The sequence below is a fragment of the Rissa tridactyla genome, chromosome 3 (genome assembly GCF_028500815.1).
Source record: "Rissa tridactyla isolate bRisTri1 chromosome 3, bRisTri1.patW.cur.20221130, whole genome shotgun sequence".
Taxonomy (NCBI): Eukaryota; Metazoa; Chordata; class Aves; order Charadriiformes; family Laridae; genus Rissa; species Rissa tridactyla.
The window spans coordinates 41,705,886-41,727,687 of NC_071468.1; the positions used below are offsets into that span (position 1 = coordinate 41,705,886).

The 21,802-nt window shown below is 40.1% G+C and overlaps 1 protein-coding gene across 1 annotated transcript in view; it reads left to right on the forward strand.

Annotated features, from left to right (window-relative positions):
• Positions 1–21,802, forward strand: part of PLD5 (phospholipase D family member 5) — a 181,557-nt gene that overhangs the window by 148,700 nt on the left and 11,055 nt on the right. The window contains 1 exon segment of the mRNA XM_054197300.1: positions 17,430–17,627. Within this exon segment, the coding sequence (XP_054053275.1) occupies positions 17,430–17,627 (198 nt within the window).

A 21,802-nucleotide genomic window follows, 5' to 3' on the forward strand; every position in this document is an offset into this window, starting at 1 on the left:
ATATACTGATTAATTTTTGCCTGTGGTTTGAACTAATAACAATTGAGATGGGCATGGTGCTGTATTCTAATTCCTATTTGCTTGATCAAGTAGCTTATTCATGTACTTAAATCAAATTGGTTATATAAAAATTGTTATAATCCATAATATTAGTGCAGAGCAAGAGCTAACAAAAAGTGTCATATATTTCTTTTGTTCCATGACTCCCTCCAATAATTCCAGCAAAGCTTGAAAATGCATTTAGCTCTTTAATTCTCTCAAAAAATGTGAGGTGTATAGTACAGACAGAACCTTTAATCAGCTCAAGAAACACTTCTAGAGCTCTTTATGCTAAAAATATTTTTGGAAAAGTTTTATTCACACATGAATAATTAAATCCAGTGGGCAAACAACTGTAATGGATTAGTTAAACCGATTTAGAAAAATATAGTTATGTGCAACAAATAATCAGCCCTTGAAAAATTCTATTATTGAAAATTATTGAAACACATAAAATTAATCCGATTGTCTTCAGTGGAAGTGGAACCAAGCTAATGTTAAATACTCTAGTAAGCAAAAAAAATAGCTTAAATAATGAATGCTAGCAGGTAGCAGGTAGCTAGGTGCACGTGTGGGGTTAGTGTCCAAATTTGAACATTCGGGCTCTCAAGTGTGCTGCTTGCTCCCTGTAATTGGTACAGTCTGACTGTAAATACCTGAACTAAAGGGAAGTGTCATGTCCAGTCTTCCACTTACTGAAGAGACATGAGACAGAACCACCAGTTAGGAGGTGGCTTGCACCTTGTGCTTATGCATGGAAACTGTTTAGACTGGGGGAAGAGTGAGTCTTGGTATGCCAGAAAATAAGGGGTGTGGAAAGAAGTGGTCTTGGAAAAAAAAAAAAGGGGGGCCTGAAAAGAAGAATGTGAAGTTTCTGGCTGGAGGAAGGATCCTGGAAATGGGGGAGATCTTGGAGATATGGGAGCTGTGAGGAGATGGAAGTCAGGAAATGCACCAGGGACACTGTCTGGAGATGCCTCAGACAAGTAACAGTGAGCAGCCATGCGGCAACAATGGACCCAACTTTTTGCCCAAGCATCCTGGGCCAGCAGCCACCTTCCTGCCGGGATGGAAGGTATGGATGAAAAGTACGAAAGATAATCAAGTAGTTGCAAAAGCTCTTGTCTCGTTGGTTCTTAAGCAAACCCCAATATCCAGATCCACTGCAAGTAGTCATTTAGTCTATCTTGCCTGTGACATCTTAAAAACATCTCAAAAAGCCCTACTTAAACTTTGGCTCAGGTGATGTTGAGGAAAAGTTCCTAACCAGACCCATGATTTTATCGCTTAGTTAGCTGTGCAAAAACTGCTAGCAAGAGGATTTTTCATTTTAAGATGCCTCTTAAGTGCATGCATTCTCTGGATTGTTCATTCTTCTGATTGTTTTAAGTTCAGACCAGTTTAAGCTGAATGGCTGTAAGATATAATTTTTTTTAAGGACAAAAAACCCAACCAAGCTGTAAAATGTAAATTCTTTTAAGGACAAAAAAACAACCATATGAACTTGCTCTCATTTTCCCACTTATTTTATGTCTCTCTTGGATTCTTTGTGTGATTTGTGTCACCAATACAAAGACTTCAGAAAGGCATTTGATTTCCCTTCATCTTAAAAATGCATCAGAAGGAGGACTGGAAAAATAATACCTGATGTCTTCATCTGTGTATTTATTTGTGAAGACACATTAATTCTTGGTAAAATGGGCTTCATGTTAGCAGTAACACTTTTTGACCTTGCTTCTTTCATGAAATGAGTTCGGGCAGTGTTTTGAATAGCAGAAGTTTATCTAATCATCTCTGTTGAGATGATTTGCTCTTGCTGCCTCTCAGCAGTGCCTTGGAGCACTTCTAAAGCTCCAAGTGTGACAGCTGGGTATCTGACAGGACTATTAAACAACAGTATTTCCTTTTCAGGCAGTTTCTTTTCCATCCTTCTCTTAGTCTCTTGTGGTTATAAGCTAGAAACTGCTGATTTTATCTGCATAATTTAAGGTAATTAGAAAATTAGATAAACTGTCCCAACACTGTTTATCAGGTTGGAAACAGTGACCTGTTTTATCTGAGGAGTTAGGTTTTTGCTTGATGCACCTAAGATGTTAAATAAATATACAGGAGGGCCAAAATACTAAAGACGGTAAGATATGTGACAGCGCGTGAATGAGAAACCCTCTATAGACTACTTTTTTATTGTAATGTAAAACGTACTCATGTCTTTTTAGAATTGACTCCTACAGTACATGAAAGTTGTAGCAATTATGAATTATCAACTACATTTGAAGAATGAGAAATAAGTTGCCCAATTCATTTATTCTGTTAATGATTCAGTTGAATCAACAGTCAGATTAGCTGTGTGAGATGTTAAGAGAGCTGTGAGTATTCATTATTCGAAAAAGGTTTATTAAGCATCTGTAGATACAGTAGATAAGCAAAGTCATGCTTTTTATGATAAACATGAATAATCTAGCGCATACTTACAGTGAAAGTATATTGGATTCTGAATTTTCTGAAATTAACTACTCAGTTATTAGAGAAAAAAATGGGGGGAGGGGGGAGAACACACACACAAAAAACCAACAGCAGGTCAAAGGAGATATGCTTTTTTTGTGTGTCAATTTTAAGTAAAAAGTGACAAGCCAATATTTTGTTTCATTTAGTTTGAATTAGTTTTTTGGACTCAGCTATAGAAGGTTTGCAGCAGGGTGGCTGCAGGAGCACTTGAAATGTTGCTGCATGTCTTCCCTGTTACCACCAGAGACAGGACAAAACTGGACTGAGAGATCCTGGGGGTTTCAGTTTAGTTGTTCAGGCTCTCCTTATAACAAGAAGAAAGGAGACAAAAGCAGCAGTTACAGTTCTTCTCTACTACCTTCCCCTCCTTTTGTCTACTGTGACAAATAGATCGATAAAGCCTAACCTCTTTTTCTTCCTACTCTGAGATGACAAAAGTTGGGAGATGAATATGGTATCTCAGCTACTGAGAGCCACATCTAAAATGGCAGTTTTGGGGCAATTTTAGATTGTGGGAATATTGGAGGAGCAACCCTTTGATTGCTTCTGGGTGGTAAAATCAGTTAGAAGCAATCCATGTGGTTCTTTACTCAGAATTTTCATCCCAGTTATATTGAGGAGACTCATGTGCAAGAGTCACAACTCAAAGGCAACACTTAGGGAGTGACAAAATTTATTCTACGATTATTCCTTCTTCTTTTGGTCTCCATTTCTGGGGGTTCAGATCCAAATCAAAAGTTTTCCCAAAATTCAGGAAGCTCTGGAACACTGCCAGGAGCAAATGCAGCCCACGCTTCTCCTTATGTATCTCTCTCAGGGAAAGCGAAGTGATCATTTCCTCAAAGTATATCCTTGAAAACTGTAGTTTCTATTTATTTGTGTGATCAAAATTGTCCTCCCATAAAACCAATATGTAATAAATACTGGACTTCTATATACCTCAAATTACATCACGATGATCTTATTTGTTTCCAGTCTCCCCAAAATCCTGCTATCGTGGAGCCAAGACTGATCACTGAGACAGGATCTGCACATTTGCAGTTTCTGTTAATGGCAGTTGCATCCTATCTTGACAGAACTGCATAGAGCAAAAAGCACGCTAGAATCAGTCAGTCATTTTTTTGAACTTTTATCTAAATGAGTCTCTTGAAGTTATGTAATGGTGCATCTGGTCCTTTTGAGATAAGATACTTTGTCTGACAGTGGAATTACATCTTTTCACTCAAGCACAAGTTATATTAGAGAGTTTCCATTTGATATAATGTTCTTCTAGCATGAACTACAGTTATGTCCCTAATGTGCGCTTTAGACCATTGCCAATTCTTACCATCATCTTCTAATAATTTGCTTAATTTTCTTACTGTCCCAGTGGTGTTCAATATCACATCGCTATTAGTAAATTGAGCACAGTCTCAAGTGTCCTATAACATGAAACAAGGCTCTTTCAACTTCATCATCCACCAAGGTTCAATCAAGCTCAGATGGGTAAATGTTAGCCTGAAAGTACACACAACATAATACCAGTATATTCTATCTAAATTCATATTTCTGTGTTGAATATCTCATATATGAGAGAGAATGTCAGCTTCTAAAAAGTTGTGATATATTGTTTGCCATGTGATCTAATCCTTTAAAATACTTGTGCTGCTCATCTGATTTATTTCAATGGGATTATTTCCAGAACTAGCTAATGTTATAAAGGTAAAATAAAAGCACAGCCCAGATCTTTAAACATAGGTGAATGAGTCAAGATGTAAAGAAAACAGATCTAAGTAGATATTACAGAGCTGTATTAGTAATTAAATACCTTTCTCGCGTTTTTATTTCTTGTTGCATAGAAAGCTAGCTGGATTGTCAAAACTCTGCTGTGATGCTATTACAGCTTGTCCTTCAATAGGCAGGCTGAAAATATGTTTATTATTTCCACTAAGAGCTTTTGGGCAGGGTCTCCATCTGACCAAATCTAGAGCAGTTTAATGACTGTTACCTTTCTCCAAGATATTAAAAATAGCAGCTTTTCTCTTTCTTTCCTCTTTTTTTTTTTTTTGAGGGGCAGGTGGGGGGAAGATACGTTGCTCTTGGAAATGTGCAGAACTCGCAGTATGCATTTATCATGGTGTGAAGTTTGTATCTTTGGAAGTCTGATGTTTTGTTCTATTCTTTAACTAGACAGGCCACTTTTTCTCTGTTATGTCCAGCAAATCAGGACAGTCAGCATTTCCCGTTAGGCTTACTCTGTTTGAAATTTATTATCTGACCATGCAGTATTTACAGATGAATCTCAGTGAAGAAATGGGCAGTTTGTCTCTTGCTAGCATTGCTGTGCACTGCTAAGAGAGGGCTGGGTGAAGCTGGACAGGAACATGGGTAATTTGGCTGCTACACTTGTGTTCTGCATGTACTTCTGTTAGGGCCTGGTAGTGCTCTTGGATCTTCCTTGCTCCTGCAGGCTACTGCTTTTGTGATCTAGTGATTTGGAACAGCATGGGGCTCTCTATATACACCTTGCACTTGGAGCCAAAAAGACTTCGCATGCTTCCCCAGCTGGGCTAGTTCCTCTAGATGCAGAGCTGCTTCCCAGCTGCGAGGTGCTAGGAATCTGTTCCCGTTTATCCTACTGCTCCCACTGTTGTGCTCCATTCTCGCATGCATCATCCGCATTATGTGTCTGTATTTAGTGTAAGGGAGGGCAAAATACAGCTTGCTGCATGTTTTTATTTGATCTCTTTGACTGTAGGAGTATGCTCATTACTCTGTCTCTGACCTCTGAAATTACTTATCTTTTTTCTTATTTTTTTTTTTTTACTTGCTGTGAAAGTTCTGTAGAACAGGTTTACCTACCATTGGAGTAATTAATAATAAATTGTAAATCAATAAATAGTACACCTGCAGTGCAAAATGGTGGCATATTCAGTTTGAACAGATAAATCACTTTTTTCCAAAACAGCATGGGATGTTCAGATAGTTGGATCTCCACAATGCAAAGGAAAAGAGACAGTTCTTTCTCCAGTAAAACTAACCTCGTAATCATTTGCTTGCTCTTTAATACTTGCCATACCATCAATACATCTTAAAGTAATTAAGAGTCACAGAAGATGTTGCAAAGAGAGTGTGTCTGGTTCTGGTTTATGAATGATCCTTCAGATACTTGACAGATAATATGAGTGCATTAGGATTATCAGACTCGAGAGCTTTGGATGGGTTCTAGAAGTGTTTAGGGAACTGGAGGCATGCAGGAATTTGGTGGTAAACACACGCGGCACACCAGCACATGGAAGATAGAAAATCATCCATACAAGTGTGTGCAAAACTAGAGGCAGCTTTAAAGACCACTCCTGCTATCTTGAAGCAAACAGGCAGGCAGTGTGGTGAACAGACAGCACTGGTGACGCGTGCTCGTGTGATTCCATGGCTTAGAGATAAGACTCAGTAGCCTCAGAATTAAGCTATTGAAATTTGAAAAAAACCTTTGGGAGGATCTGCCAGAAACTGCAGCAGAAATAGTGCACTGGGCAAGTGCCTTAAAAAAAAATAAAAAAATAAAAAAATCAATGGCATTGGTCACAGGGATGAGAATTGTTTCCAGGCACACCTCTATAAGGCCTGTCTGCAGTCATCAGTAAACCAGAACAGCTTGATCTGAATTTAAACATCCTTCAACCAAGTGCGCTTACAAGTACAAGTCCTGTAGTTTCATTTGTGTTACATTCATTAAGAAATCCTGAAATAGTAAGACATGCTGAGACAGCAATGTGTATTAATGTAGGTGCTGCACTAGAATGGTTTTATGGCTTCTTTGCTGGAGCTGGCTTGCAGACAGCCTGCACAAAGTGGGAGCAGCAGAACTTGACCTGCTTGCACCTCTCTGTCCTGCCCACCGCTGCTCTCAAGTCCAAGCCAGACTGCATGGCTGGGGCAAAAGTGTTTGTGCCGCACGTCTGCGCCAGAGCTGGCTCATAGGAAGCTGCTGCTAGAGTCTGGCAGCTAAGGGATTGGGATTCCTGTAGAGTCAGAGCTCTTAAGACCAGTGTGGCCTTTTACAGTCATTTTGTTTGTCCTAGATAACAATACAGGCCATACACTCTGATCCAGGGGTTCCGGCATCTGGCTCAACAGCTGGTGGTAGAGTCTTAAATAACCAGTAAACTTACGTGGGTGTAAGAAAGGCAGTCAATACATCACTTTGCCAAAAATGTGATTTATGTTGCACTGAAAGAGAACTTGTTCATTAAAAGCCAACTGAATCTCTGAGGGGGTGCTAATGCACCACAGTCTGTTCTGTCATCTCCCACCAGAACTTGCTGGCAACTAATCTTGGTCAGTGATGTTAATGAATGGAGGCAGATTCCTCTCAGAGGGATTTAGTTATTAGCATACCCCATCAGATCAGTCTTGTTCAACTAAACAATTAAAATAACAACATTAAAATAGTAATGAAAGCGTATTCCCAATATGTGGTTCCACCCACGCACACACACTTTGATATTGCACAGATGATAGTTCCCATCTAGATAAATATCTTCATTCAGAACTGCCTGAACTCCAAAGGTTCCCAAATGCGGCAGCCCAGTTGCCTCCCACTTTAACAGTGGAATGCTTTCATGGAAAACTGGATTTATTATTGTCCTGTGAAAAAGGCACACAGTAAGTCAGGCTGAAATGCAGTACCATAAATCTCGATGAGTCAGGGCAAGGAAGGACAATCATTTCAGTCATTCTATGAAAAGAATAGTAGTTTTGCAGTTCGGTATAAAATCTCATCTTTCTAAATCCATAAGTCATCAAGCAGAAAAAAAACAGATTCTGAAAAAGCATTCCTTCCATATGAATGTGCAAAATTAATGGCATCGCTAAACCTTCTCAGACTTTGATATTGTTGTCATAAGCATCAAGGCCTAGTTTGTAAGTCATCATGCAGTCACCTTTCTTAACTTCGTGAAGTGAACGGCAGCCACCAAAAGAGTGAAATCGTTGGTGTTTGTGTGGAACTGCTCAACTATTGATCATTGCTGGAGGCAGCGCACACAAACAGAAACGTGAGATGTATCTTCAGAAAATTGCAGAAGTCATGAGGATTCCTCTGTTGGTTAGAGGAATTATATCAAAGGAATTTAATCAATATAACGACTTATCAGGCATTTTTTTCAAATGTAATGGTACAGTAGATTTCTGTGATTGGGTAGCACGTCATTTTGTATGAAGATCTGCATAGGTACAGAACCTACATATACCATATATATACGCAATAAACTACAGTTTCATGATGTATGCTCTGCTTATTAAGGTAATATGTTGAAAACATCTTTTATCATCTTTGTGGCTACATTTTATTACCTTCAACTCTGCATGTGCTGTAACAACTCAGTTAAACAGAAATTGTGAGAAATAAATTTGATCTTTTAGTTTTAAGAGTGGAAGTTAGTGTTAATGCTGAAGTGGAATAACATTTTTTCAGGTATCTTTTCAGGTATTTCTTTTGTTTTCCTATAAAGTGATTGTTACCCAATATTGCAGATGGAAGGGGCATCAAGTGTTAAAGTTGTCTTACACTTGTTTTATGTAGTTTTTTTCCTCTTCGTGCTGTTCAGTGTTAACTTACGTAAAAGCTTGCTGACTTTTATTAGTGTATTAAGTCTCTGATGTCTTTGGCACACGGTATTTCTGTTTCTTTCACAAGGGGTGTTACACATTATTTAGATAAATAGTTTTTACACCCACAGGGGCAGCATCTGCCATGATTTGAGATAGGAGAAAACACCCAGGTCATGACCTTATGCAATAAACAGATTAATATTCTTCCTTCTCATGATGAAATAGCCATAGCATGCATTATTACTACTTGTTCATGTAGCGTAGCAGCCAGCTGACACTTAAGCTGAATACACTAGTACTTCACCAAGTACAAAGAGGCCTTTCAGATGACCCAAATCACCTTTACTTGCATGTGCAACATAGTGCTTTAGCAGAAAGAAGGAATTAAGGAAGCATGAATCAGCATGTTCTCAATTTTACTGTTAGGGGCAGGAGGTGCAAATATGATGTGTTAATTTAATTCCAAGTTTTCTTCCTAGGAGAATATACCAGGACCACATCTTTACAGGAGGCATTTCTTACATGTTGAAGCAGCCAGAAACCCCGTAAATATCTAAGGTGGCTACTCAGAAGAATAGGACACAGAGCAAGTATGGATTTCTGAAACAGCTTTTCGTATAGGCTAGCCATTGTCCTGGGGCTGCCTGTGTACTGTTTCACTAAATTACTTTATTTATCTAAAGTGGTTGGATTCCTAGCTTACCTCAAGGTCCTGCACACTGAATTTAATCAAGGTTCAGTCAAAAATTAATTATATCCTTTGGCCCTCTGCTTACATCCAGAGAAGAGGTTTCTAATTCTGATCAGGTAGCCTGGCAGGGCTCAACATTTACAGCAATAATTCATATGCAATGTCATTGTCCCAGTTTGTGTGCACAGCACGCCTGCCACCAATCCCTATCCAGTTTGCAGAAGGAAAACCCACTGTGTGTGTCAGTAATGTTATAAATAATGCATCCAATTAGTCAACTACGTGCTGGTGCATTTCCCTGAAGCCCACGAATCTTGAAAACCCCAAAGAAACCGTGCACTTTGAGAGAGGCGTTTAGATATAAATATTGCCCTTATTCCGAGGTCGGTCCTTTGCACTCTCCTCTCTGTGTTGTACAGCAGAAGGCGTACGGAGCCTGCCCCTTGCAGCATTACATAGGATGAGAACAAATACTAAGAGCTCGTGCTATGATTTCCAGCTGCGTGAGGAAGATGCAAGATAAGGGCTGACAGGACAGGCTCCAATGCCGGAGAGATGGAAAGAGGCGGTGGGATGTATGCATGTGTGTGCGTGGTAAAGGAGAGTCCAGGCCTTTCCAGAAGTCACTAGGATCTTTCACTTCACCTTTTAATTTTTTTATGGTTCCACTGAGGTAGTGAATTGTCAAATGTCAAATGAATGACACCAGTACTGAAATGGGATGCAGCTTGCCAGCAGTGAGGTGGATGCCAGCACAACGTGGTCCTTTTCTTCCCAGCCTGCACTTTTCTTTGATATAAGGAACAAAAAACGTGTTTCAAAAGAGAAACAGAATCAAATTAGAATTCACATTAATTAGATTTCCTGCAGTAAAACAAGAAATAAATCAAACATGATCCTGGAAAAAATGGTTTCTTGCAGTTGCAAGCTTGCTTTTCCCCTAAAGAGACACTTGTGCTTGCTTTGAGGGGGTAATGAAACTGTAAACTGAAAAGTCATTTGAAAATGATAAATTAGGCTGTGATTATGCCAAGTGATATTAATTATGCTGATAGACTCTATAAGCAAGGAATTTTTAACTGATTCAGTTCCGCCTTCTGGCTTGCTCTGGCAAGCGGCAATGTCAGGCTTGGTTTGTTACTGAGCTTCATCAACAGCAGTAAGAAAGCCTAAACTTGCAATCTCAGTTCTGTGTTAGGTTCTGCATGAACATCATCACAGAGTGGTCCATGGTTTAAACAAATTGCATTTGTATTATTTGTACAAACATAATTATTTTTGCTGAGTTTTCCATATCGATAGAGCAGATGGCTGAAAAAGAAAAATCGGGATGGGTTTTTTTCTAATCTGACAAGGACACGGGGGATTTCTGGTTTTCTGCTTTGAAGATGCTTTGCTACCTCTTGCTCAGAAAGTTCTTCTTAAACCACACCATTTTAAAACAAGCCCCCCTTCTGCCTGGGTGTTCGGCTTGCTTTGCATCTCGGTGGCAGTACCTTTTAGCAGAAATTAAATGCTGAACCTAATATTTTTTTCAGCATGGTTTTCTTAAGGCTGCTATGCAAAATAATGGTGGGACTGTCTACTCAATGTAAGGTGAAGTGGAAGTTAGTAGAGCATCACTGTGCAGTTTAGCGTTCTTGACCTGTGGACCAGCAGAAAAAGGAATAGGACATAAAAAATATCAGCTCCTAAAATATCTCCTCTGCCTTATCGTGCCAGCTTTTTGCCATTAGGTAATAAAAGTAAAAATAATGCATGAAGTTCTAACTTCCTTGGGACTTTTATTCTGCAAGAACCACAGACCGAAATCTAGCAAATGTACATTCTAAATGTGAGAATTAAAGACCAGTGGACTGCAAGCAATGGCAATTCAAATGTACTTTATCAGTTCCAATGGGGTACAGTCAGTCCACTTACGTCCCCTCCTTTCTTTTAGTGAGAGCACGTCACGGCTTTATACCACATTCGGTGCCAATGCTGGGTGCACTCTATCAAATGCATCGCCTCTTCTTGGTCACATGCTCAGATTTATTTCCAGCACAGCGGCTTGAACAACAGTTTTCCATTTTGAGTGATGGGATCGAGTTCCCAGCTCAGGTTGAGACTGCATTTTTATGTCAAGTGAAAGGGACTTTTATTCTAGTTCAGTAGAAATTCTGCGTGCCAATTATTTTCAAATCCTTTAAAACCAAGATGGTAGAAAATTAACCTTTGGCCTTAGACGACAGCAGTGTAAAACCCACACAACTGGGACACAGGCCAGGCACAAGAGATTCATGTGCAAGACTCACAAATTGATTCACTGTAGACTGGTTAAGAGTTGAACCTAGGAATTCCAAAATACCATTTATTCAATAAAAGTGTCTATAGAAAATAGGAACAATAGTTAAAATGAAAAAGTTAATCTCAAAATTTAATCTGTTTGAATTCTTTAAGTAATCTTCAAAAGCAGTTTGCAGTTTTCAAAATAACAGGGAATTCAAGTGAGAACGTTTATTGCGCCCGAGATGATTTCTGATATCCAAAGATGCTATTAATTTAAATTTTGCATTTATTCACTCTCAGTTTAAGCTAGACAGAGTTTTACTAACTTTATGAGAATACAGTGCTTTACCATTTGTATTAATCTTTTCTATTTAGTATTTCCCAACAGTAGAGTAGCTCCCATGATCTTACCAACATGGAAGGAAAAAGTGGAACTCGGAGCATAAGCAGGGCTGTGCTGGATTTGGTTTTCACTGAATTACTTTTGATTTTAACATAACAAAGCTGTGAAGCCTCTGCGCTCTATTACTAGCCAAGCACAGAGGGAGGATTTTGGCTCAGGACGCATAAGGGTAGGTTGCAATTTCTAGTGAAGTGTCAGCTGAGGTACAGGCTTTTGCTCTTTTGATGGACTCTAATGCCTGCATAGGTTTTGTGAGGGAAGAGCCAGGCAGCGTTGCAGCCTTCTCAGCCTCTTCAGCATTGGGTTGCACTTTTGATTTACATCAAAATGATGACCATCTGAATGCGGTCTGTTACACCTAATGAATTCGTGATGAGTGCTACACCTGTAATCCTGTTGTGGCAAAGTCTGCTACAATAGTCACATCATCAATACTACATAAAGAAACACTTACCTTTCTCTAATCTCTTTGTCTTTCTCTCTCCGTTGGTGATGGTCACTCCCATCAGAACGCCCTTCTCCTCCTTCACTGCCACCACAGGCCACCGTTCAGATGTTACCTGTGCCTGGCATGGGACTGGCACGCATATCTGCTCAGCGGGTTTTGGTGAGAGGTAAAGAATAGCTGCACAGAAGGCAGCATAGATGATGCTATGTATTATTGGAAAATACCCACTGAGCATTAAATGATACTAGATGAAAACATAAGGGAGGTTTTGCAGTAGGGGTCAGGCAAGATGGTAACCAAGTGAAAAGGAACCGTATGTTTGGAGTGCAGGCTAGCCAAATAATTGGAGCATGTTTTATTAAACAATAATGAGTTTACCACTGTAAATATCTGTGGTTGGCTCTAAGGTGGTAAGTAATACATTGTATATTTTTTTTCTTTAGAAGCTATGGAAAATCTTAGGTCTTTTTAGGCCTTAGTAATTGATATAGCATGGTTTTTGTTACTCCATTACTCTACCCCGTTGTGATTCTGGTTTTGCTCAGTCATTCATTTGGAAATTGGTCATTAAAAAAATCACAGGCTTGAAAGGATAATTAAATACATTTTCAAACAAAGGCGAGTGGCAGATGTATACACAGTCCTGCATATAGAAAGTCAAGTTAGTAAATTTAGTGCACAGTAGACTACCTGTACTTAATCCAGAATTTCTCTAGCACAGGCAATGGATGCCCGACACCTGCCCATGGCCAGAGCTTTTGGGCAAACGGCAATTAATGCCTGAGGAAAGCTGCTTATTATTTTCAGGATCAGGCCTGAGTGTGAGCAATTGCTAAGAACTTTTTCTTTAAAAGAAATTAACAAGGAGTTTTCTAAAGCCTCCTTACTACATTTGCCACAAGTCAGATATTGCAAGCTGTGAACCAGATTGTGCCATCTTATCTAGGTCAAATAGTACCTTGCCTACACAGTGGGGTTGTCTCTTAGAGTATAGCTCAAGGTAAATGTGAAACACACTGTCTAGTCTGCACAGTGCAGGATAAGGACGCATCGTACACCCTGTCTAACCCATCATCCAAATGTATTTGAAAAGCTTTGCCAACATTGTTTCTCAGTTGAGGAGGCTTACAGTGTTATGGGTCCACAACCTGTGTTGTTTAGGTTCTTTGCCTGTGTTCTTTTAATTTTGTATGTGATGCCTACAAACGTACAAGTGAAAAGAATAAGCAGACATTCATGTTTATGGAATCCTGCTCTTTGTCCAGTCTAGTAAGGAATTCTTCCTCTTGTCATAAAAATTTGTATTTTTCTAGGTAGGCCGTATTTGTTACTTTTTGTAGGTTACCTGATTTCTGTAGTTAGAGCATCATTGTACAGTGGGTATAAGCCACGATTTCTTGAGAAAGCCTTTATTGGCGAGAAAGACAAATGGTGGTTTGGTAGCCGTTAGTAATTGCTCTGCACAAATATAAATGGCATGGGGAATAAGGAAAACCAGCTCCCATGTTTTTCATTCTTTGAGAAGAGCACTCATGGTGGTTCTTAACAATGAGGGAAAGAAACCTGCTCATGAGAGGACACAAAATTCTCTATCCAGAAAACCATTCCTGTCCCCTGCCCTCAGCACATGCTCTGAAAACGTCACTCAAAGGCAACTCTGTGACTTTAACATCCAAATATTTCAGTTCCATCTTGAGACAATCAGATTTGTGACGCTTTTTTTTCATTTCTGAATTATCCTGCTTAGTTTTATTAAGGTTTTGATTTCTTGAGATCTTCTTCACTTCAATTTTTCAGTGATGTTTTTGTTACTGTGTGAGTTGCTCTTGAAAACTCAGGATGAAGAAATCCTTCTTGTCCTGACGGATTTTACCTTAACAGATACTGCAGATGATGCTTAGCTGCAAGTTTCAGTAACCGTAAATCAGGAAGCAATGCTCAGATTTTGCTTCTTTCAATATAAATCTTTTTTTCTGCTTCTCCTCTGAGACTATTAAAAAAAAAAAAAAAAGCCTGTAATAACAGCAGCTCTCAAACTGAAAAGAAAGTCTTTTCCCTTATCTAGATGACATACCACTTCATACTAAATCTGTCACTAGCACATCCCTGCTGCCCACTCTCTGCAATGGCTGCAGGATGAAGGGCTTTGTGATTAACTGGAAGACGAGCAGTCTCTTCTCACCTCAGAGTATGGGAGTAAAAATAGGCTCTGTGTGGAAGACGCTTCTGAAACAGAGTATTTTTTTTGGTCTCCAAGCTTACTGGGGCTTTTCTACAAGAAAGGAGACGGCTGAGGTTTTACTGCGTACATATGGGCACTGTTTGTATTATTTTCATTTCAAAGTGATGTAACATACATAAATCAAGATGGTCATGAAGTGACGGGCTGACATTGAACCTGGTTTCCTAAGAAAATGAGGTCTGCACAATAAGCATCGGAGTTGCTGTCTGCCCTCTTCCTGTAACTTTGGATCTACTTTTCATGTTCAGTGAAATTTGAACTTAAGTTTGTAAAAGCTTAATGAAAACAGGCAGCTGAGTAAAGAGGATAACTGTGTTTTCCCAGAGAGGGAAAGGAGGAGCCCAGTCTGTATCGTGTACCAGGGAACCCACATGGGGGAGAGCTCTTACCCACAGCTTCAGAAGCGGGAAAAGCTTTGATCAGTGCTTGCCTCCAGAGAAGCCAACTGCAAGACGCAACGCCGTGGGAAGCCAGGGTTCATTACTGCACTGTAAATACATCTCTTGAAATGGCGGTGTTCCAGTCTGGGATTTGAGTGTAACTGCTGCGAGTGGGTGAGTGGCAGGGCTGCAGCCAGGGCACCTCTGGCAACCTCGGCCCCTGAGGATGCCCGCTGCCACCCGAGGCTGAGGTCCCTGGGCGCATCCGCTCATGGGGAGAGGCTGGCAGTAAGGCATGGCTAATGCTTCATTTTATAGTCAGGCTAGGTGTCGATCTGTAAAAATTGCACTTGAAAAACCCCATTAGTTTTTCAAGCCCCAGGCTTCCTCCCTATCTCTGCACAGGAGGAAGCACTTAGGCAGAAGGGCAGTCCTTTAATTCACAGACAGGGAGAGGGCACGCTCCAAGAACTCCTGCTCCGAGGAGAGCTGCTCACGCAGATGCAATCCTGGCAGTTTCTGGTGTGCTGTGAGGACACTGTTTTGTCTTTACTTCTAATGGAAGGGATGAAGTGGAATAGTAATAATGGGCCTGATAAATGAAAGGAAAAACTGTAACCACATAATTATGTCAGAATCAACTAACGGCCATGAAAAGCCAATTAAACCACATTATGCAGATACGTGTAACAGAATACTATTAGTAAGTCCTTTGCAATGGCATGCCTGGCAATTAAGAGAACAGTATTGGCAGCACACAGTGAAAACAGTGATAATATATAGTTAAAAATGTTTGGAGACAAATAGCACATAGAGGACAAGGGACAGCCTGGAACTGAATGCAGGAGCATCCTCAAAGATACCAGCACCAAGGGGAAAAATCAAAGATGTTATTCCAAATAGACTAGGATGTTGGGTATAGCTTGGAGTAATTTATATTTATCATAAAAATGAATCTCCTGGTTTATCCATATATGAAAGGCTGTAGTGCAGCAAGTCGTCTGTATTTTCCAACTCTCCACAAATTTCAGGTTGTGCAGGCTAAGGGAGGAATTCCACATTTTTTATTAATTAAAGACACTTGCAGAATATTCTGATTTAGGCAGTAAGAATATTAGGTAACATTCCTCTGGTTGCAACTTTTCAGTAAATATTTGGGAATGACATCGCTCAGCTTTGTATATTTTTATGTATGTGGTATTTCCAGGTCGGGGACCTAAAGAAGGTGTCACCCATCGAGTTTCTTTCTCATTGGAGTATTGGGATTTGTTGTTTCCTCTCACCCACCATAGAAAGAGAGCTGAAGGTTCAGTTCTATCCTTCGCTTCCCTTCCTCTGCCCGCTCTTGCAGAGCGGTTCTCATCTGCAGTCAGGGAGAATTGCGCAGGAGCAAGCTCTGAGATAACGTTAGTGTGGGGTTCAGAGTTCCCACAGGCTTTACAGAAAGATACGCTCCTACCAGAAACTACTCCATGCGACTGCGGAGAGTTCGTCTAAGGGAATAAAACCAGTGGGGATTTTTTGGTGTCAAAGGATGAGCATTCTGGAGAGTTTGTGCTCCCCTTATTTTCCTCCTCATGCCAGACAGACTTCTCAGACATGCTACCAAGAGAGTTTGCTTGCAGAAAATCAGCATGTTTCCTTTAAATATTTATCCTACATATTGTTTTCAAACATACACATGCAGGCTTTCTTCTCGTTTTATTTTTGGACATGACTGAACTAGTGTGAAATGCAGATAATGAGAGGTCAATAGCATTTGTGCCCACAGCAGAGCTTTCCCGAGCTGTTCTAAAGCAAAGGAAGGGAGAGAGTGTGCATGTGGTTACACTTTGATTACAGAAGCCAGGCAATAAGTTTATAAATGAAATTCTGTCAACAACTTAAGTACTAGGGATATGCAATTAATGAAATCTCTGCCAAACTGAGATTTATGATGACCAGGAGACATGCCTGTACATAAATGAAGAAGTGAGACTGTGTCTGTAGAAGGTTAAAGCATTTAATTGTACTATGTCTGTATTTACTTGGGCTATTTTTCTTCATACTTTTTATGTGAGAATGTTGATGCTTACGGAGTACTTTTCATGAGAGAAGAGTGACGTTCTCAATTTTTACATGTGAAGAAACTGACACCCAGAAGTTTGGAGTACCATACCATAGCAATGGGGGAATTCAGAACCCAACCTTTTTGTGTCCTAATTGGGTATACTATATACTGGATCATACTGGATCTAATAGCACAGTCAATTTAGCTACTGATAGTATTAAACACCTGTTTTTTCATCCTTTTATTTGAAGCTGGAGCATCATATTCCTTCTCTGGCAAAGAAATAACTTAAGTCCATTTCTTTCACCTTTTCCAGAACTCACAGAAAACAAATTGTTTCTGAGGTACAAAACTCACTGGTAGCAGTGTGTGCTCCTACGTCATCCAGCAGAAAGTATGCTTTTCCTGTAAATAAAGTAATATTAAAATAATAAATAAATAACAACCACTGTAGCCAAGAGTAGTAAGCCTTGGGCAGCAGCTATAACAAAAATGGTAGCTAGGACAAATGGGTGTCACTCCTAAGTTGTGTCTGTCCAGAAGGTATGTTGTATTCCATCAGGACATGCGTCTCTTGACATGCACGGAACATACAGACCCTGTTACTGCTTTTGCCTGCTCTTGACTTTGAAGATTTAGTTTATGTGTTTGCCTTTAAAAGAGTATTGTTAGGAATGTTCTTGTAGCTGACAGTACTACTGCTGAGCTCCAGGCACGCTTCTGGAAGATAGCCCTCAGGCACTCTTGCTGCATGCTTCCACAGATCTGTCAGCCAAAATATCACTAATGATACAAACTTTTAATTTCACAGATGAAGGAACTCGGCGTCATTGTATACAACTGTAGCTGCCTGGTGCTGGATTTACAAAGGATATTTGCACTGTATAGCTCGCTAAGATACAAGAATAAAATACCTCCAAGTTGGTCTAAGAGACTATACGGAGTGTACGATACTCAAAATAAACTGACACTGCAGCTGAACGAGACAAAATCTGAAGCCTTTGTGTCGGTAAGTTCTGAAAGGAGTCACAGAGAGGGAGGGAAGGGAAGAAACCTATTTAACCCACCAGATTTTTGGAAGAACTGGAAATTTAACATCTGCTTACTCTTCTAATATTGTCCTTTATGAACTACCCAGTAGTGAGACCAGGTTAGGCAGATGGTAGCAGCAACTGTGAAAAGAATCTCAAGTGTCTTTTCACTGATACAGAGATGTTCACAGCTCACTGCAAGAAGTCCGTCATAATGCTGTGTTCTCTCTGACACGTACTGTCAGGGAGAAATTACCAGGGATGGTAATTTCCATGAATAGGAACATATATGGTGTAAATCAAGCCTATGCTTAAGTATTTCTCTAAATTGGCCCTGACTGAAGAAGATGCACTTTACTTCTATGTCTTTAACAAAAAGCAGCTACTAAAATTGAGACTCATGCGAGTGACTGGAAACTCAACTATAGAGATAACACCACTACAGCTGTCACTTACGCAAGACAGAACTTGATCGACAGTCTCATAATGCTGGAAAACCAAATCATTCTGTTCTCTGGGAAAATGTTTATTGCAATAGGTATACTTTTGTGGAGAAGTTTGTAACTGAAAGGTTTTTTAAAAGTTATTTGCCTTTTCCTACGATGCAGAAGAGACAAATTGTAATTATTTTTTTTTTTTTTTATTCCAATTTCTGTGACATTGTTCTTACATGCAATTTGCAAGGACTGAAGATGCTGCAGAATTTCATTTGAGCATTATTCTTTTTCCCTTTCTCTGTAATGTTACTGATTTCCCGCTTGTGCTCAAAAAATGACAGGGAGGCTCTTCAAATCAGGTTATTTATTTACACTAGTAGATAGAAGGTGAATGACTTGGGAGTAAATGAACTGTTAATCAGACTTCTAATATAATGCAGACTAAGCTTGATATCAGAGCTTGCATTTTTATCAGTGTAATTTATAAGGATTAATCCAGTTCACCCTGTTCCATTGAAAGCATTCATGCTTCTGTAGAACATTATCTACTTTAGCTTTATCTTTAAATGAAATTTTTAAACTTCTAAAATTCAAGCAGCAATCCTCATGGAAGCACTGACTGTGTGTGTGTTGTTTTTAATGGAAAAAAATGGAGCAGTCCTCCAGCTCAGCAGTGATGTCGCAAAACTGGGAGAAAATACACAGAGCAATAGAGATTATGAAAGACGCAGTGTCTTTCATTTTGGAGGTAATTACATGAGTAAAAACAACTCATTTCCTGTTTTTTAAAAAAAAAAATTATCAGGAATATAATGAAGTTGTTAAGAGTTATTTACCCTTCTGTATAAAACAAGGGGCAAAACCCTATTGCTTTATAGCCAATTACGTCTAAAACAACACAAGGCACGTCGCACACTATTAAGTTGTAAAGCCACTAGCACGGGATGTAGGTGCAGAGGAGTGGTTATACAGGGCAGGGTTTACCTTCACCTGCTGGCAGCCACACAACATTCAGGTGCCCAGGATTTCCACACTCCTGCAATCAGTGGAGAGACAAAGAGCTGTTTTGGAGTGAAAATCTGTCAGGGACTAAGACAGACAGAAATAATAGGCAACTGAAGAAACATACGCTTCCATTGATACTGGAGAGTCTTAAGGACTAGCTTAAATTAGAGACTGACTTTTGGACAGTTAGTTAAGGAGCTGTAAAACGAACTCCTACTCCCTTTTAAGCAACCTGGAGAAATCCTGCTGAAAAGCCAGTCCTGGAGGGGCACGCAGTGAAGAAAGCTGGCCAAGGCCAACTTTGAGGAATGTGGAACCCTAGAAAAAGACAGGTGGGAAGAGGCTCTACAAAAGCTGCTCTTCTGCTGTTTTCAGAATGTTCACTTCCTCGGTGTTATTTGTGTTTTCCTTTTGTGCGAGCAACAAAGGGCTCTTCTCTTGAAATTCCACTTCAGAAAACAAAAGGAAGGGGTCACTGGTATTCCAGAAGCTCAGGTCAGTGAATTCCAACTGCAAGAGCTGCCTGAATTTGCAGCCACAGCCAGCTGGGCTGGTTCTTCCTTCCTGAAAACAGGCTCTTCAATAAAGAAGAGCTCGCCTACCAGCACGTTCTCAATGTTTGCCCATGGGCCCCTCTGAAAGGCAGTCTGGGAGTTGCACTGGACTGGTTTCGTGGAACCAAGTATTAACATCACTGTCTTTTCCTGATTTAGTGATAAGTAAAGAAGAAAGTCCCCACAAGCCTGGCAGATCACTTACTGGGCCTGTTTCTTCCAGGTGAAGAGAAGTATCAAATGGGCATTTGATCAGAACAGCAAGCACCGTACAACTAATGCTGAGAAAAGTACTAAAATAGTTTGCGACCACAGTGCGGGGGTCGGCCGTGCCACAGGGTAACAACTGGAAGGCCCAAACAGAAGTGTTACAGTGAGAGCTCCAACAGAAGTTTTTCTTCTAATTATCTGCTACATGTCTTTCACTTTCTGGTCTTTATATTGAACGCATCTGAAAAAGACAATGCATAAGAATTTCATTCTTTATCTGTTCTGTAACTTAAAACTTCTATTCAAGAAAATAGTAAGAATGCAAGAATAGAGTCTAGTGCAACAATAGCCTCCTAGAAGTTTCAGATAATAGACATAAATTATATCTAACAAAATCACTTTACACATTTTCTTGAATTGAAACTCATTCTTTGAAAACACGTTTCACTTTCAATGTTTGTTCTGTATAAAACAACAAGCATAACACGCAGTCATTGCATATTTTTTTTTTTATACTCAGGAATCGTGGCTCTAGTGTTGCTTAGCAACAAAATAGTCTTCCAGACTGGCTGGTCAAACGTAAGAGGTTTTGGTTGTGTTTCTTAGTGTTCAGGAATGGATCTGGAATACCGGTTTGAAATCTTGCCACAGTTAATTTTCTATTATTTTCTGAACTTGGTTGTAGTAAGTCCTTCAGAACACCAGTCAATGACTAAGAAACTACCGTGAATAGGCATCGTATTGAAAGAAAAAAAGATTAATCAAAACCCCAGGATCTCTCCCTAAAGAAAACATACTAATCTAGATGTCAGCTGCAACCTAAGCAGATAACAAAGGTGAGAAAGTGATACAGCAGCAGGAAGGCAGCGAGCGGTCTGACAGGGCCAGCTGTTAAGAAAAGGACAAGTGGCACCCGCTCTATCTCTATAAAGTGCCTTTAATATCATCTGCTCCCAGGAGCTGTGGTGGTGTCTGTGAGCACCTTGGCTCTCACCCCCTAGATACAAGGCAGAAAAGCTGAAATCTGGGCTTACCACTTACTGGCTCAGCACCAGGTAAAGAGTTCATACCTGAAGCTAGGTTTCAAAGATAAGTTTCTTGCAAAACTGCTGCATCTCCCTGCGATGGTGACTGAGCAAATGGTCATTTGAGTGTAACTTTAAACAGAACTTACATAATGGACTTAATTCCTGGTCACATGTGATGAATCAGGCTCATGTGGCAAGAACACAGATTTACTCCATCTGATAGTTACCGGTCCTGAGACTCTTTGGAGCAAAATTCTCTGAAATGTAAGTTCAACTAGAGCTTCTTTGATGACAGTGGATGTTTTAAAGTCTGCATCTTCTTCATTTTACCCACAGTTACATGTAAATGGTGAGGCTTTCAAGGGGAAATGAAGCAAATAACTCACCTTGGTACCTTCGAGTATTCTAGCAGGACAGTTGCAGGTATCAGTTTGCAGAATCACAGGGTTGGAAGGGACGTCTGGAGATCATCTAGTCCAACCCCCCTGCCAGAGCAGGGTCACCTAGAGCAGGTTGCACAGGAACGTGTCCAGGCGGGTTTTGAATGTCTCCAGAGTTGGAGACTCCACCACCTCTCTGGGCAGCCTGTTCCAGTGCTCTGTCACCCTCAAAGGAAAGAAGTTCCTCCTCATGTTTAGGTGGAACTTCCTGTGTTCAAATTTGTGCCCGTTACCTCTTGTCCTGTTGCTGGGCACCACTGAAAAGAGCCTGGCCCCATCCTCCTGACACCCACCCTTTAAGTATTTATAAGTGTTGATAAGGTCCCCCCTCAGTCTTCTCTTCTCCAGACTGAAGAGACCCAAATCCCTCAGTCTTTCTTCATAAGAGAGGTGCTCCAGTCCCCTAATCATCTTGGTAGCCCTTTGCTGCGCCCTCTCCAGCAGTCAATATTCTCTACTAAAGGGTACTACTTGCCATC